The sequence below is a fragment of the Eleginops maclovinus genome, chromosome 4 (assembly GCF_036324505.1).
Source record: "Eleginops maclovinus isolate JMC-PN-2008 ecotype Puerto Natales chromosome 4, JC_Emac_rtc_rv5, whole genome shotgun sequence".
NCBI lineage: Eukaryota > Metazoa > Chordata > Actinopteri > Perciformes > Eleginopidae > Eleginops > Eleginops maclovinus.
Genome location: NC_086352.1, coordinates 31,144,463 through 31,163,125, shown reverse-complemented (window position 1 = coordinate 31,163,125; position 18,663 = coordinate 31,144,463). Strand labels below are relative to the sequence as shown.

At 40.9% G+C, this 18,663-nt stretch overlaps 1 protein-coding gene across 1 annotated transcript in view; it reads right to left on the bottom strand.

The window, feature by feature from the left end:
• Positions 1-18,663, bottom strand: part of LOC134863090 (dynein axonemal heavy chain 5-like) — a 123,159-nt gene that overhangs the window by 26,538 nt on the left and 77,958 nt on the right. The window contains 18 exon segments of the mRNA XM_063881360.1: positions 92-343; positions 428-598; positions 997-1,179; positions 1,293-1,448; positions 1,769-1,963; positions 4,967-5,143; positions 5,221-5,334; positions 6,025-6,129; positions 6,221-6,388; positions 6,982-7,095; positions 7,180-7,281; positions 7,680-7,814; positions 8,022-8,167; positions 14,187-14,343; positions 14,424-14,582; positions 15,061-15,290; positions 15,996-16,117; positions 16,484-16,638. Of these exon segments, the coding sequence (XP_063737430.1) occupies positions 92-343; positions 428-598; positions 997-1,179; positions 1,293-1,448; positions 1,769-1,963; positions 4,967-5,143; positions 5,221-5,334; positions 6,025-6,129; positions 6,221-6,388; positions 6,982-7,095; positions 7,180-7,281; positions 7,680-7,814; positions 8,022-8,167; positions 14,187-14,343; positions 14,424-14,582; positions 15,061-15,290; positions 15,996-16,117; positions 16,484-16,638 (2,841 nt within the window).

Here is an 18,663-nt window from a genome sequence, read left to right as displayed (position 1 = left end):
ACAGGTTCCCGCCTGGAACAAATATAGAAATGCAGATCATCTTTGTTGGCGGATGATTAAATTTTAGGGTGACTTCTTTTGACTGAAGCACCTTGTAGGTGAGGAAGCTGATGATGTTGCTGATGCGTTTGGAGGTGAGCGGTGACTTGGCAGAATGCAGCATGGACGAGTCAAAGAGTCCCAGGAACTGCCTCAAAGATGTCTGGTACATGATGTTGACCAGCGACATCTCCACGATCAGGAAGTACAGGATGCTCCCCCTGGTGGCCACCGGACGGTACTCCTCCCTCGCCTGGTTGATCTTCAGCTCTGTCTCCGCAGCAACCGTCAGCTTCTCACTAACCTGGAAGATAACATGTCATTTAAATTGGAGATACTTTGCATATTACATTCCATTAAAGACAACCAGTAGGCTCACAGACAGTACCTCCAGAGCAGTAGTCTTGGTGACCCTCAACACCTCGATCAGAGACTGGTCCTCCACTAAGGACCCCTGGGTGCTGGTCAGCCTGAACAGGAGACTGTCCTCCAGCTCCTGCATCTTCCTCTTGTTGGATGTCACTTCCTCTAAAAGCTTTCCTCGCTCTGCTTCCAGCTCCTGAAATTCAGGATTAGAGAAGATGTAAATGCACAGGGCTTGAGTTGTAAAAAAAATCATTGTCTGTTACACTGTGACATGTTTTATCCAAACTTAATCCATCTGGAAGTTCAGAAGATAAAGAAAGAATATAAGAAGATCCTTTTGGATGTCACACAATCTAACAATCTCATTGCAGTGAATCTCAAACTGTGAAATTGGAGTTATAAACACTTGTATTTTTCTCTTTTGTCAGGATTACAAGATCTACGCTCTCAGATTGGCTATTAAGTACATTTTTGGTGGCTATTTGGAACACAAGCAAAGTAACACAAAGTAGGGTAACAGACTCTGCTGGACTCAAAAAGCTCAATCAAGCGACTAAGAGGCTACATAACCATCTAGCTGAATGTAGTGACCTGTTTCTCCAGCAGGATGACCCTCCCCAGCAGCTGGTCCTCCAGGCCTCGCTGGGTGACAGTGAAGTCGACCACAGCTGTCCTGGCGCTGACCTCAGGGCTGTACGCCGGGTTGGCCAGCTTGGTGGTGATGTAGAGCGTGAAGCCCTTCATCACATCCACCTCCTTGTCTCCTACCTTCACCTGCAGCCGGGAGAGGAAAGAAGAAATCACATCGAGAATGTATAGTTGGACTTATATACAGTATATAGTAAGTTTAACATTCCTTGAGGAGAAAGACATCACAGGAGTCCTACTTTATAAGTTGATCCAGACTTGATGTAGGTTTTGTCCAGTATGTTGTCCAGGACGGGGTCCAGCTCCTCCCCAACGTCCTCCAGCAGCAGGGGGCGCCCCAGAGACAGACTGTCCTCCAGGTGAGAGCGGAAATATTTATGGTTCAGAGACGTCACCTAGGACACAGACAGAGACAGACAACATCAGGTAAATACTTCAGTGCCCTAAACCTGCTTTCCTTCGAATATCCAGCAGCGACTACAGTGGTTGTAATAAAAGTCAGATTTAAAAAAAAATCTATGAGAAAAAAATAAATAAAATAATTGATGGTTTATGTGTCAATATTCAAATAAACCAAGATGAAACTGCCAAAACACAACATTGTGATGGCCAAAAATCAAGATGGTGACGAGGCTTCCAAACAGCACTCCACCAGCCAAAGAGGGCGTCACGGTGACCACTACTTTAGCACATACACTACATTCATACTGCTCACCTGCAGCTGCTGGTCCCGCTCTCTGTTCTGGATCCAGGTCTTGCCCTGGCCCTGGGGGTCTATCAGCAGTGGATAGCGGGACGCCTTGGTTACCACGATGCCGTTCTGGGTGGACAGGTCGTCGCTGGGTAGTCCCTGCAGGCTCCAATCGCTCACCGTGGTGCTGTCTACCAGCAAGCCAATCACGTTCAAGTCCTGCGGAGCATTTAGAATTTCCTCATTTATTTTTAAGTTCCTGTTTTGTTTAACTGAATATTAATTCTTAAAGCTCACATTTAATTGATATACAGGCATTAAGTTTTCTACTATAAATGTACTATATCTTATAAACCTAAGTTTGACAAAGCTGGGTTTTTTTCATTTCTTTTAGGTAACAAAAAGATTTTCAGTGAAATTTGGAGGACAGCTTTAATCTAATAACATATATTTATTCATTTGACAAGAAAGGCCAAATCCTCGAATACATTTAACATTCCTCAACTTAATATTGTTCCAAATACACATGGGCCAATTAAGTGTTGTATAATATAGATATGGGGTATTCAATTAAAATCAAATAAAGTCATTTATTGTCAAATGTCAAGTGTTTTCAAAGTAATATACTTAACATACCGATAAGTCTGAACTTGTATGGCATTTGAATGGAAAACAATACTGTAGTTGTCTTTACTACATTTCAAGTAACAGACAACAGAGACTGAATTTCTTCTGAATAAAATAAATAAAAAGTGCAAACACAGCTTTGAGCAGCCTGAACTTAGGGCCTATACTTCAAGTAATGTAAAAACATTCAGAATCTTTTGAATAAAATAAAACTGCATCTTTCAAAAAATGTTTTAACTAAAGACCTTTAAAGCTGCCCACCCCTTTTTTTAAACATGTATTAACTACATTTCAAATAAAATAACACAGGAACCTTAGGCTAATGCCTACATTTCAGGTAATATAGAACAGGGCAGAATTGACTGAATAAAAGAAAAGTGCAGAGCTTTGAGCAGCTCCCTTTCCTCCTCTCCTTCCTCCCTTTCCTACTTCCTTTTCTAGTGAGAGAAATGGGCATGTAACTGTCCTGCCAGCAGTTTCAATCTTGGCTTAAATGGGGTTGGTGCCATTCTCATGCTCATGTGGAGATGCTCATTGGTGAGCCTGGAACGGTACTTTGTTCTAATAATGTTCATCGTACAGAAAGCTGTCTCACAGATGTAAGTTGATCCAAACATGGTTAAGGTGTGTAGTGCTACTTTGGTTACACCAGGGAACATCATTTCAGGCACAATCTGTAACCAGAAAATAGCAGAGTCAGTTGTTTCAAAATGCTCTCAGAGCTAAATCTGCTTGCAGATCAGTGAGCTCTAACAGTAAAGATCCAGGATGTGCCCACTTGAAGGTCTGTGTCACCTCCTTTGAAAATTCTGATTTCTCTGATAAGGAATGGATTCTCGATTAGCAGGAGGAGCTAGTGTCCAAGGTTGAAGCTGTCAAATCATTGACAGAAGTTTCCATCAGCTTGTCTATTAAGCCGACATAAGGGGAAATGTCTCTCTCACCCTGAATTTGTTCCCGCATTTGTTTGAAGTGCTCGAACTCTCCTGGGATATCTTCTTTGAAAATGTCCAGCTTCATCTGGAAGGAGCAGACCGTTTTCATCAAGTCACACACAGACTGTTTCTGACCCTGCAACTTTAAATTGAGCTCATTAAGGTGTCCTGTGATGTCCAACAAAAAACGCCACTACATCCATCTTGTGCTTATCTTGCAAAAAGTTTGCAAACGGTGTTGCTTTTCGACTCTTGAGCTGCTGTAAGAAAGCAGCTATTTCCTTTCGGATGGACCAGAAGCGTCCCAGTGTATTCCCTTTGCTCAGTCATCTCACATTGTTGTGGAGTAGTAGGTCATTTGCATCTGCCTCCATTTCTTTCAGAAATTCTCTCAGCAGTCGATGCTGATGGGATGAGGAGGCCCTGAGGAAGTTGATGAGTTTCATCATGGTATTCATTACTCCAGCAAACCCTTCAGACAGAATGGCACAGAGAACAGTCTGATGGATGATACAGTGGTAGGCTATGAGATCAGGGTTGTCTTGTTTCATCTGTGCCACAGCCCCCTTCTCTCTCCCAACCATAGCAGGTGCACCACTGAGACTACTTGCTTCAGATTAATCTTTCTTTTTGTGAGCATCTCCTTCCTCCCCTCATATATATCCTCTCCCTTTGTGTGTGTCTCAAGTGGCATTAAACCCAACAGGTCCTCACACATCTTTCTTCTCTTTGTGAAGAAATCTCACATACACCAAAAGCTGGGCACTATCCATTACATCTGTGGACTCATCAATGGCTAAGGATATGCATACCGCGTTCTGAACAGCTGCATCAAGCTGTGCCAGTACATCCTCTGCTAATAGTTCAGATTTTCTGGTTGTTGATGAAGCTGACAATGGGATTTGCTTAATTTTTTCACACGTTGTCTTTTTGTTTACCGTCAAGTCAAGTCTCTGCAGCTGCATTTAAGCACTGCTTCACAACTGTCCCATCGCTGAATGCTTTCTTGTGTTGCGCCAAAATCCACGCAATCTTTAATGAACACTCATTTGCACGTTCCTGGCCTGTAAATGCATGCGTGAGGACACGGGTAGACCTGTCATACTGTGCTTTCAGTTCGATAATTTTACTCGCCCTCACTGCGGACTTCTGTGGGTACCTTTCCTCAAACGACCCGTGTTTGGTCTCATAGTGACGCTTAACGTTGCCACTTTTTATGAACGCCACAGTTTCACAGCATATAAGACTAAAAGGTTTAGAACCGGCTGAAGGCAGAACGAACATGTATTGGTCCATCCATTCATCTTTAAAAGTTCGGTTTTCACCATCTACTTCTCTCATCTCCCCTCTCTCGCTATTCTCTGGTGCTGAAAGGTAAACAATCAATTTGCTTGGCCTGGCTATTGATGACGCTCCTGTCGTAATAACTAGATTAGCTGTGCATACACAAATTATTTATCTTTTTATTAATATTAGAATTTTAACGGGTCCGGGCAGAACCGCCACTGGGTCCAGACCCAGTAACGGGTCCGGGCAGAACCGCCACTGGGTCCGTACCCGGACCGCGGTCCTGCCATTTGGGGATGCCTGATATAGATGAATGTACATCATTGGAGAGGAACACAGGCGGAGCTGCCCAACGTGGATTGAGAAGTCTTACAGGACTGAAGGGGATGAGCCTCTCCTCCATCTCTTTCTTCCACAGCTCCAGCAGTAGACTGCGGTACTCCTGGTTGAAGGGCCCGGCGTAGGACAGGAAGCCTGCGGACAGAAGGACATCCCCCACCAGGTGCTTGATCTGTGTCTCAAACCCGGCGCTGCTCTCGGTCCAACGCACCTGAAACAGGAGAAAGAGGGATGAAAGTGACGTCCAGATTGAGGGATGATGGATGATGGATGAGGGATGACACTTACCTTCTCTCCCCCCAGCCCGTCGATCAGAGCAGTGGCGTTGGACATCTTGCGGCGGCAGGCCTGGGCGTCGTCCTCCAGGTCCCGCTTCTCCTTCATGGCAGCGTCGTAAAGCGCCTGAAGGTTATGAGAAGTTTTTTGAAATCATGTCAGATTAAAGCGCTCGACAAGAAAAAAATCACAAATGTTAAAGGCATTTTTTCAAAGCTATTTTCAGATTGTAAGGTGTAAATACATGATAAAAAGAACACAGAGACAGAGACAGAGACAGAGAGACAGACAGACCCTTGAATATTCTCCAATATAATAAAGTTGTAAATGTTAAAGAAAATAACTTGATATCATTTTAGATTATAAAGTTGCTTATTTGGAAACAGACACAGAAATCCAGCACCTTTTTTTCTACACTGCTATGGACAATCCTTTGCACTATGTACATTTCGTAATATACCCGACCTCGTACTTTTGAAGAAACAGTTTTTTCTAAATATTGACTGTTCTTTTATTTATGCCTTTCATGTGTGTATATATATATATGTTGGGTGTATAGCAATGTACGTATATATATATATATATATATATATATTCTATATATATATTGTACATATTTTTTATACCTCGGGACTGTGAGAAACAGTATTTCAAACTTTCTGTGTGTACACACTAATGGAAAGATTGACGATAAATGTTGTATTAATGCTCAAAAAAGAGGAGACTACTTGCTGTAGGACTTAAGTACAACTATAAATCAGCCTTAAATGACAACAAATCTTGGGCAAAAAAATATATAAAAGTGTGTTTTGTTACCTTCACTGAGTCCAGCTCCCTCTGTTTGGCGTCAAGCTGATCCTGAGCGTTAGCGAGTTCACTCTGAGCGACCACCAGACGGGCCTCCTGCAGGGCCAGGTTAGCCTGAACACACACACAGTCATGAGGCGACACAGGAAGATATCTTTAGGTTGCGCAGAGGCTCCGTTAACTCCGCCCTCCTCTGTGAGCGTACCTTCAGAGGCAGCACCTCCTTGTTGATGGCGAAAAAGTCGGCCATGGCCTGAGTCCAGGAGCAGAGCCCCGCCACGTTGCCGCAGATCCTCTTGGCCGACTCCAGGTTGTAGTCATCCATATCCAGGTAGGGAGCGAGCAGCTCCACAACCTCCTCTGTGATGGAGTCCTGCAGCACACACCCCCCCACACACAGTGCAGAAGATTCTAGTATATCCTCAGGGTGATCACCAGAATTTAATAAGCCAAATAAAATAGTACATCTACAAAAACACTGGAATATTCTTTGATATAAAAAAAGGAAAAAAAAGGAAATTCCCTGAGATTTGAAGTCATGCGTTTAGGAGTAAAAATGTACAAATGTAGAGATACTATATGTTGTAAATAAAAAAGATAAACATTTTTAGGTTTGATTGTTTTAGACCAAAACTCACCTTTTAAACTGCTTTTAATCTGTAATTCAATGTCGTGTTTTACATATTTTAAGTGTGTTGTTTTAATTATGTTTTGATGATACCTCTGTAAAGTGTCTGAGTTTTTAGAAAAACCTCTCTATAAAAAAAATGGATTATTATTATTTTGTCAGGCAAATTGATTTATTTTTGAATCCCAGAGGATATTGCTCACAGGAAATTTGTGAGTTTAAGCTCTCAAATGAATTTCTTTCTTAGAATATCACCACCTTCTCCCAGCTCTGCAATATATGATTCAATCCTTGTTTTACCCTTAGGATCTTCACATGTTTAATAATAAAAATGAGACCTTGCTGAAGTTGAGCAGCAGGCTGAGGAAGGAGGAGTTCTGCATCAGCTTCATGGCCTCGGCCCATGAAGGTCTTGGACACGGCCGCTCCGGGTCAGCGGTCACCGTGTCGATCTGAGGAAAAACAGCGGAGTAGAAACAGGTGAGATGGAGGTGGAAGTGTGTGTGGATACTTCACATCAGACGAGACTCAGTGACCTTTCTCTGGAACAGCAGCAGCACGGCGTCCATGATCCTCATGATGAGGTGAGGGGGCTTCTGCAGTTTCCTCACCGTGGCGATGTCCGCCGGTTTAATGGTCTGCAATGTAGACGGGATGTTTCAGGAATACAACATGACATACATAAGGACCCCACCCACAGTCCTGCCTACTGTAGAGTCAAGACCTGAATAATCTTGCTGAAAAATGTATGAATGTATGACAGTATTTGATAATTAAACTGCGTCTAGGATATCATTTAGTTTAAAAAATGTTTGCCACTTTTATAACATTTTTTGTTTAAAAGCTCATCTTCTAAATATTTTTTAACGCCTAAAACATCATTTTTTAACTTCTGTGTCTCTTTGTAGTTAATTGGTTTGTCTTTGTAGTCATTTTGTGTTGTCTTTGGTCATTCTGAGTCTCTTTTGAGTCATTTGTGTCTCTTTGCAGTGTGTGTGTGTATTTGTGTTTGTGTGTGTGTGTGTGTGTGTGTTACCTGTAATGCGTCCTCAGCAGCCTGTAGTGCTGGTTTAGCAGCCTCCAGTTTCGTCTCTGCAGACGCCTTATCAGCTTCAATCTCGTCAACGATGAGCTGAGCTTTATCCTTAACCTTCTGCACCTGCTGCTTCACCTGAGAGATTACAGTGGTGTTTGATTTTACTCCACAACAAGCTGACACACACACAAACATATATTTTATCAGCTGACAAACCATGTTAACCGCAATTTCATTATTATATATTTTTATATGATTTATTCTGATATTTTTTTCTTTATTTTTTCTTTATGTGAAGCCCAATTTACTTTGAAGTAAAAAAAGTAGTGAGTTTTGTCAGACCTTTTCCGCAGCCTGAGCCTTGGCCGTGACCTCCTGCAGGACTTCGTCTGCCCTCTGGGAGGCAACGGCGAGCTCCTGCTCCTTCAGCTGCAGCTCCTCTGAGAGGAGAGACACAGCCTGCTCCGCCTCCATCAGTTTACACAGACCTGCAGGAACAACGACAAACTGATTATTATACGATAACATTATACTTTCACGTATCTATAAAGTACAGAAAATGTCCCAAAAAAAAGTCTACTATAACGTCCTAGCACAAGAGAACTTGTTTTCAATCTCTTGTGTTGTCGAAATAGTTGTACCTATTTTGCATAATATTTTGATTGTTTTTTTATTATTTACCTTCATCTTATTGTTGTAGGGGAGTAAATCAACCAGAGCCTATTCATATTTAATTCGTTCAGAAAATGTAGTTAAAAAAGGTTAGAAATAGATATATCTAATTTAATGATCTTTGCAGCTCTATTCCAAAACCTGGACAATTATTAAGTTTACTGTCGTAGAAAAGCCTCAAATACTCTCGTTAGAGAAGCTGGAACCAAAAATGTTAGGAATTAATGCTTGAAAATGACTTACTGTTGACGATTAATCTTACATTATGAAAACAAAAGGTTTCAAGAAAGCCTGTTGTAAGTCTAGCCTTTTAAATGTTTATCATTTAGTTGTTACTTGTATTTTTCTAAGGCTAATAATAATTTCTTGTTACAATTTTTCTTTTTTTTATTGTTTCAAAAGAGACATTGTCATGACATCCATAGGTGGCATAAATGGGTATACAAATCATGACAAAATAAACATGCAACAACAGGAGTTAGAAAAAAAGGAAATCAAATAAAAGTGTCTTGTGCCAGCAATACAGACTGTCAAAGTCATTGCAGTTCAAATTGGGCAAGTTATGCATGACAGCAAAAACAAAACTATATACATCTAGAGAGGGACAAGCAAAAATAAAACAGAAACTGAAATGCTCGTAGCAGTTTGGCTTAATATGCTAGAGAAAAAACATTGTTATAAAGTATTCAGACATTTATAAAATCAAAAGGGAATGTAAAGTCTAAAGGTGTTCCTCCAAGTCATTATCTCTGCAAAATCAGGTCTAAGAGGTTTAACATATTGTGTCTATTTTTCCCAATATTGTAGGAATCCAGCCAGAATCCTTAGGTTCAAAGAAAAACTGATCTTTTCCATCGAGTAAATTGTCATTGTTACATCTATCCAATTATTTATGGTAGGTACAACCTGCGTCATCCACCTTTTCGTCAGCATCTTCTTCCCCGCTGCCAGCAGTATACCCAATAAGTATTTATCTATACCTTTTACTTCCGGGGAAAAAGAACCCAGATATATAGTTTTAAAATCGAACGGTATTTTTGTGTTAAGGATGGTCTGTATTGCTTCATGTATTTCTTTCCAGTAACGCTGTATGTTTTGACATTCCCAAAAAACATGATATTGGTGCGCAGTCTGACATCCACAATTTCTCCAACATTGAGTTATCATAATGTGCCATCATATGGGGAGTAATAAAAAAACGGACTATATTCTTCCAGCAGAACTCTTTCCATGCATGAGATTTCGTACTTTTCCATTGAAACGTGCAGATACCTTGCCCTCTTCGTCTGTTATTGTCAACCCTGCTTCCTTTTCCCATCTGTCCTTTATGTATTTCGTCGAGTGAACTCTCATATTGTTAAGACTCTTGTAAAGTTGTGAGACAAACCGCTTTTTAATTTCTGCTTTATATGCGTTTATGAAAAGTTGGACAAGGGGTTTAGTGGCTGCTCTGGTATTTTTCTTTTAGATTTTTTGGGTTATAATATAACATTATATATATATATAATAGTTGAAGATATCTGTAAAAATCACTTTTTTCCAGTGCAAAAGTCTCTCAAAGTTTTAAAACTGACCATTTCATCATTTTTAATTATGCCACATACAGATGTTATGCACTTTTTTATCAAACATTTTTAAAACGATTATCTAACCTATTTGGTGTGAAACTCAAGTCATAACACACCAACTCAAAATCTTAATATCGTCTTCCAATTTATATTCTTTTATAACTGCTCTCCATATCTTGAGAGTCGAGTTCACCCATGGATTTTCCAGTCCATCTATGTGTCTTTTTAAATTTGGATCCGATAGAACAAATTGTATATGTGGTTCTAAAAATAGAGCAAAAAGAAGCGGAGACCACGCGCAGCCCTGCCTCACACCTCTTTCCAATGTGAGGGGTTTGGATAAGTGACCATTCATTTTTTATTCTCGCCGTGGGGTTGTTGTAGATAGCCTTAATGCTGTTTATTGCTACTTCATTGAAGCCAAATTTTTCCAGAACTCTGTAAAGATATTGCCAGCTGATGGAATCAAAGGCCTTTTCTGCAACCAAACTTAGTATTATTGCCTCTTCCTTGTGTTGTTTTATATGATCCATAACATGTAAGGTGCGCCTTATATTGTCTTGTGTTTGACGCATGTGTATAAAACCAGTTTGATAATTGTGGATTAGACTAGGGAGAACTTTTTCCATCCTCTTGGCCATTATGGATGTGTACGGTAATCAACATTGAGGACAGAAATAGGCCTATATGATCCACATTCAGTCTTGTCTTTTCCCTCTTTCGGGATAAGGGATATAACAGCTTCTTTCCAAGTAGGTGTTAATAATATTGGCATAAGTTCAGTCCTAAACGGTTTGTACCATTAATTAGTAAAGCCATCGCTTCCTGGTGACTTGTTGGCTTTTAATCTACTAATTGCGTCATTTAATTCTTTGATAGTTATTTCTGCATTTAGAGCCTTGTTTTGATCCTCAGTCATAACTGGTAATTCTAGGGTCCCCAGAAAGGAGTCAATCTCATCGTCTTTATCCTCCAATGTTCTAGAGTACAGTCGTTCGTAAAATGATTCAAAGACCATTTGGATTTTATCCTGTTTGCTTACTACAGTATTTGTTTTGGTGTCTCGTATTTTATATATTGCGCTATCCGCTTGTTGTTTTTTCCAGTTTCCTTGCCAATAATTTTGTAAATTTAGAGCCATTCTCTTAATATCTTTGCCTAGTGAAAATCATCATCTTCTCAATTTCTTGTGTATAGATTATGTTAATTTCATGTCTTGTTTTTCTTATTTGTTGTAATATCGTCGGATTTTGGCCCTGCGCATGACATAACTCCAGCTGTTTCAGTAGATCTTGGAGATCAAGTAGTTTTTTTTTTACGTTGCCTTTTTTTGAGTGAAGATAGAGCTATAATTTTGCCTCTCAGGACAGCTTTCGCTGCATCCCATATCATAAGTGGTGAAGTTTCGCCATTATTATTTTCATTTATACTCAATAGAATTTCAATGCTCATCTGCTTTTTAAATGAGGGGTCATTGAGATGGTTTGCGTTAAATCTCCATGTTGTATTTCTGGGGTAATTTTCCAGATTGGTCTGTCCTCACCAAAGATAATGAAATAGTCAATTCTGGTGTAAACTGAATGGGGATTAGTGTAATGTGTGTACTGCCTTGCGCTAGGGGATATCTCCCTCCATATATCTATTAACCCAATGTCTTTCATTAAATCATTAAACTTCTTACTTACTGTTTTAGTATTGTGGGTGTGACTTGAAACATCTAGCTTTGTCTGCAGATGTATGTTCAAATCCCCTCCACATATTAGGACTCCTTCAGCATGACTAACTATAATGTCAAAAATCTTTTGTAAAAAATAAATGCTACTTCCTGGTGGGGCATATATGTTTAGCAAGGTGAACAGGATATATCTGCCCTCCTTATCCTTCTGTTCATGTTTCTTCAAAAGCAATCGTACTAGAAATTAAAATAGCAACTCCCCTCTTATGATTAGATTTCTATGAAAAGAAAAATATGTTGGGGAAACCCATCCTTCTTAGTTGTTCGTGTTCTCTGTCACCTAAATGTGTTTTTTGTAAATATACTGTGTGCTTTTTCCTTTTGGAAAGTATCTTGCTACGTTTAATTGGATTAAGTATACCATTGACATTGAAGGAAATTATCTTTAGCTCCTCACGTGTCATTTGTTTTTATCAAAAAATTAGGTGGCCAAGAAAAATCTGCTACAAACAGGCTCTCTGGTAGAACACAGTAAAAACACAGAACAAAAACATTATCAACATTCTGCAAAACCATCACTAGCCGAACAGTGGCTTCCAAAGTAAAGGTATCTGCAAAATTACCCTTTAACTGGCCAGAGTGAACCCCTGGCTTTGGAGGGAAAGCCTTTCTACACGCTTGATAGAGTAGGGCCCTCCATAGTAACCTAGTCCATATTGTCATGTCCATCAAAGAACTTTCAGCCTCCGACATATTATAACCATTGTTATTTTTTAAAGAAAACTGAGGGGGGAAAGGTGTGTGTGTGTGTGTGTGTGTGTGTGTGTGTGTGTGTGTGTGTGTGTGTGTGTTGGGGTATATCTTATCGAATTGTATTATGTCTTATGAATTTCTCGGGGTTGAATGAGTTACCTTTGGTGTAAGCTTTTATTTGGGTTATTTTCATTTGTATTTTAATATGGAGATGTTCTTCTGTAAACCTGGAGCTTCTTTCTGATGTCGTCTCCCCCGGATGCCGCTCTCCCTTGTCCTGCTCGCCCCTCTCCTGCTGTGTGCCATGCGCGTTGATTCATCTGCCCGGCTGGATCCTCTGGTGGCTGCACCACCTTGACCGGGAAGCCTCGGCCCCTCATGTCCTTCGTAGCCTCGGTGATTGTGTGGTAAAGCCGTGTCCCATCTTCATAGAAGACCCGTAGTTCTTTCCGCTTGCCCAGTACCGCGGCCGGGTAGTCGTGGTCAAAATAGATTCTCTTGTCTTTAAGGAAAATCTCCTTCTTTTGCCAGGCTTTATGTAGCAAGTCTTCTTTCGTTTTATACCGGTGGAATTTGACAATGATCGACATGGGCTTGCTCGTGTCAGTAGGCTTTGTCGCGAGTGCTCTGTTCGCTCTCTCAATGTGGAGCTCTGTGGCCGCGGGAGTGTCACGTTTTTTTTGTATATTCTGATATTTTCCCTTCTCGATCTTCCTTCCTGGTCAACTAGCTTTTCTTCGTGTTGGCTCTGAATTTTTAGCATGTTTCTCACCACTTGCTCCACCGTTTGCAGCCTGGTTTCCACCTTGTCAATGCGGTTCTGCTTCCCCGATTCTCTGGTTTGTCTTGTTAAGCTCGTCTTTAATATCGCCCAGCTGGCGGCTGGTCTTTTTTTCGGAAAGCTAAAATCTCCTCCAGAATCATCTCCATGTTCACTTTCTCGTTAACTTTCTGCCGTCCGCCATATTTCCTGTTGGCGTTAGATTCTGCACCCCGCGATTCTTCTTCCATTTTGTGTATTTCTGCTGAGTTTTTCTTACTCTTTTCCCTCTTTTCCATTGTTGTCCTGCTATCTCACTGTTTTAGTTTAAAACAGGTTTTATTCACTTATTAGCAGGACGTTTTGAAGTTTTGTCGGAGGAGATCGTGTTCTAGACTGCCATCTCGGACGGTGGCGGATCCGGAAACATTGTTACAATTGTTCATGTTATTAAGAAAAGAATCCTTTATTTAGAAAAACATGATCGCGTCTCGATGTGCTGTTCTCGTGTGAGTTCGAGAGAAACAAGACAGCGAAAGTAAGATGCACAGACACAGGCTCCGTTAGCTTAAGTTGAGGTTTATGCTAATAAAGTGACAAGGACTCAGGGATACTTCCCTCTGTGTAAAGCCGGAGTAACCAAAAAGGCCACATACAGAAAAACATACAAAGGGCCATTATATTGCCTTATAAGTTAAGTTATAAGTTAGTAACATCAATCAAAAGTAGGTAAAGAATGCTTTATACTTGAATATGCTTTAAGAAAACCCACAGCCTACATCTCAGCTCTCCATAGGGTTTTTTTGTATTTTTTTAAAGTGTTGGCTGCACATTCCTTAAAACAGAAGCCTCAGATATTAAAACAATAAGGTGAAATATGGTATTGGGCTTTTTGGATCATCTAAGATTTGTTAGAAAAAGTTCTTTTACTCTATGATTTTATTGATTTATTTGAAATGTGGGCTTATTAGCACATTAATCCTACTGTGTAACATATTACTTTCACGGTGGATTTGAAGAGGAATACACCCGTAATGTGAAAGCCACTTGTGTCTGCCTGTGCTTGGAGGGAGTTATACCTGTCTTCATGCGCTCTGCCAGTGTGCCAACGTCGGCCATCTTGTGTGCGTAGATGACCTTGTAGCTGGAGATGAAGGACAGGTAGGATTTTGGCGTCACAAACGTTTGGCGGCGGAAACGCTCAAAATACTCGGCACACTTCTCCGCCACCAAGTCCTGCAGAGGTCAGAGGTCATGTGATCAATCAGCTGATGATGATCAATGAAAACACACCTGATCGTCAAGGTGAGCGCTACCTGAAAGGTTCCCATGGTAACCACTATGCTTTGCTTAACGTCCTCCGAGCAGCGCAGGTCGTGGTGCTGGGACAGGAAGTGATGCGACACGGCCACAAGGGCGTCACGGGGCCAGCGCTGGAACCAATCCACGGTGCAGCCCGAGATCAGGCCCGGGAACTGTAGAGGTCAAAGTTCACTGACACAAAACTTGAACCTGTCTTTTCATCGCTCACTATCCTTGCACTGCAGCTCAACAAATAGAACACTTTTTGAACTACAAAGCCTTTGATCCTTCCCTGCTTCCTTCATTTCAGTTTATACTTTGAACTGCGTATTTCAATACAATACATCACAACAGTATTGCACACATTTCTGGGAGGAAACAAAGAGAAGAGAAAACGAAGAGACAAGGAAACGAGTCCTTCCTTCTTTCAGAGTATACTTTAAACTGTGACATTCGGAATATGATAAGGATATCAATGTTTGCACGTAACTGTGAAGCTATTGAACTTTTAAACCAGATATGTTTCGTGAAAACCTACTTAAAATAAATAAGAAATAAGAAATCAAATTTTAAATGATTTAGTTATTTATTTTTGTATTCTAACTCACATTATGTGTGCTGCAGCTGAACTCACAGCCCTCTCCTCCTCACCTTTAACGCTCGATTCCGAAACTTCTCCCCGACGGGCGAGAAGCAGAGAACGACGTGGAGGTTGCTTCGCACTTGGGACAGGAAGAAGTCGTACAGGTTCTCTGAGGTCGGAGGTCGCCGGGGGTGCTGCCGCTTCATCACAGCAATCAGATCCTGAAAGATGTCGTCCAGCTCATCACGAGAAAACAGGTTAGAGACTTCTCCGCTCGCCAGCACGTTGTTCATGTATTCTGGAGAGGAGGGGGGAGGAGGGTAGATGAGAAAGTGAGGAGAAGAGGAGAAGGTTGGGAAGCAGGTGGGGAGAGAAAGATTGGGGAATAGAAGAGATGGGGGAGAGAGAGAAGAGACACGAAGACAAAGAGAGACAAGGAGTGAAGACAAGAGGAGAAGGGGAGAGGATAAAAGAGAGAGATGAGAGTAAATGACGAGGTGATAAGGTAAGGAGAAGAGACAAAGAGAGGAGAGAAGGAGAGGAACAGTGGAGAGGGTAGGAGACAATGAGGGGAGAAAAGATAAGACAATAAAATAAGAGGAAGTAAGACAACGGAGGAGAGACGAGGACAAAAAATTAAGAGAGAAGACAAGGAGAGTAAACACGTAAAGGGAGAGAAAATAAGGAGGTGAAAAAGGAGAGGAAAATAGGAAAGACGGAGGAGAAACAACGGGACGAGGAGAGGAAAAATGTTCAAGTTTAGGTTAAAAGTCAAGAACACTTTTTTACAAAATGATCCGTTGAAGCACCTCCCAACTCTTTGCTCCTCACTCCACCATGAGTCATTGCCATGCTCCTCTCTGCTATGCTCAGTGTTTCCCTTCATTTAAAATAATCTTCTCACAACAACGCGTCTGTCTTACCCAGGGTTTAACTCTTATTGCTGTTGCTGCTCAGACACCTGAATTTCCCTTTGGATTAATAATGGTTGGTTTCATCTCACCCAGGAAGGCCTCATCCTTTATGTCGTTGTCAGTAAAGAGGAAGGTGACTCCTCTTCTTTGCTGACCAGCGATACGATACAAAGTCTTCAGATCCTCCAGCAGGTTACTGCTGCTGTACGACCTGCAACACACACACACACCATTTTATTTAATTGGTCTAAATGGTCTGCAGGCAACAAAAAAGATCCAAAGATAAGCATTGTGTACAGCTGGCATATTTTCACATTTAACCAAACCACAGTTGGTACGACAACTAGGATATCATTACATTACAGCATTATGGGGTTTATTGAATGTAAACATGATTTATAATGGGATTTTTAAATAGTAAGAAATTTATTAAGGTACGGTATGTTCTGCATCATAAAGGAACTTACCATTGGTGGATGAACCTTAGAAAGAAAAACATAAACCTGTGTGTGTGTGTGTGCGTGCGTGCGTGCGTGCGTGCGTGCGTGCGTGCGTGCAGGTGTGTGTTGCTTCAGACCTCGTCAAAGTGATCTGGAAAGTTTGGTATCCTGCAATGAACGACGCCAGCCTTGTTAGGCTCTGCTTCCCTGACCCCCCCACCCCAACCAGGAGGGCGTTCCCCTGCGGCGTCCGCAGGATCCTCGAGATCCGCATCAGGTGGGTCATTGCGTCCTGCAGACAAGTTACCAGGTTACCATAAGACAATCACTGTAAGGTCAACATTTTATATACATATATATAAATATATATAAATATATATATATATATATTTAATTGTTATAAAACCAGAGTAATGTTTTCATTAAGGTGTTGATGCTTTGAGGACATATAATGCACTTTTTCAGCTTCATATATGTATGTTGTGCCTCTTGGGACATGTCTCTATGCTTTATTGTTCAAAAAGCTCTTTATTTTTCTCATACTGCCTGTGCTGCAGCACCTTTTCTCACCTTCCATCTGAAACCAGAGTCCAGTCTGCTCTGATTGGTTAACTTAGAATATCACGTACAATGTGTTAAAGCACAGAAGCACGAGTTTTGAATAGTGATGTCACTATGTTACAGAAGTAAACAAAGCAGTACAATAAAGGTGTTTCAGACCGGAGGGGAGTGTGCGAGATAAACTCTAGGGATGCTCCGATCAGCATTTTTGGGGGCCAATCCGATCACCGATCACAGGAATCATATATCTGCCGATACCGATACCGATCACAGAATAGATGGGAGAATAATAATAATAATCCTCAATGTCCTGTATTTACAATGTAGCCTTGTGCACCACTTAAAGTGGTAAAACCATTTGTACTAAAATAAATAATAAACACAATCAAGATCTTTATGTACCACAATCAACTTTTTATTTGTGTAAACTGTACTAGCTGTATATGTGACAAATAAAGTACCTTTAAACCCTGCCCTGTCAAGAGCAATAGATTAAATTAAATAAAAATAAATAAAATTGACCATAAGGAAACACAATTGATGTCCATTTGATGGGAAAAATAATAATATTTCTCATTATTCTCTACACGAGAGTAGTTCACAGTCTAGATAACCTTAGCACAAACAAACAAACCTTAACTATGAGGCAATAAGCAAGTTCCATTAATGGAACAAAAAACCAAATGTATTCCAATAGATGAAACAAAATAACAGCCTTCCCAAGTTATGCCAACAAAAGTCAAAGACCAAAACTGAGAAAAACAGACTCCAGGGTACTGCTTAGGCTACCATATTTTCTTTTTAAGGTGAGCCTATCTTACTTAATTCTCAAGCATAAATGGCAAGTTTTTCTTGATAAATATGAGCATCTCTGCATTTTTGGAGGTTAACCTATTCCTTTTCTCATCCACAACATGTGCTGCGGTGCTGAATAGTCTTTCGGAATCCACACTGGTGCACGGTGTGCACAAGTAGGCTCGTGCCACTTCTGCAAGTGCGGGGAACCGCTCCTTATTAGCCTGCCAGTAAGCAAGTGGCTGTCCACTATATGGTGTCAGGGGCTCAGAGAGGTAGAGGTTTATCTGTGAGGTGAGTGGAGACTCCTCAGCTCTCAGTTCCTCATTTTCATCTACTAGCTCTGCAAACATAGCTTGTAGAGAGCTGGCAGCTGATTTCTTTTTTTGTGGTGACTTAGACCCACACGCCTCCAAGCTGATGGGTTGTTCAGTGCTGTGGCCTGGAAGGGCAGCCACAACATCCCGAAGCACATCACGCAGGTGTGGCTTGAGATGGTCAGGGAAGTATCGGTCTTTGTATCTTTAAATTGAGAAAAAAAAATCTGAAATTAATTGCATGTTCTGTAGGCTACACAGATCTTCATTGCTAAACACTTAGAACTGCACATCTGAACTGCCACATGGCAAGTAACAACAGACAAAATGTAGAAGAGTGGCAGTGTGTACATTGATTTATTTATCTTTAACCATGAGATCAATCACACATATTCCCCTGGGAACCCTACAGATGCTAAACATGAACCATCTCATTTAATGTAACCTCTGTGAGACTGTAATGAATTTAGATTATTTAGGCTAAGTAAAATAAGTTTGTCTCACCTTGGATCCATAATGGTTGCAACTACATAGAGGTTTTCAGATCCAATGTCAGCAAATCGTCTTCGGACTGCTTCCAGCAATGTTGTTTTTGAAGTTTTCACTCCGTGGTCAGAATCAGCTGTTTTTTCCAGGAGACGTGT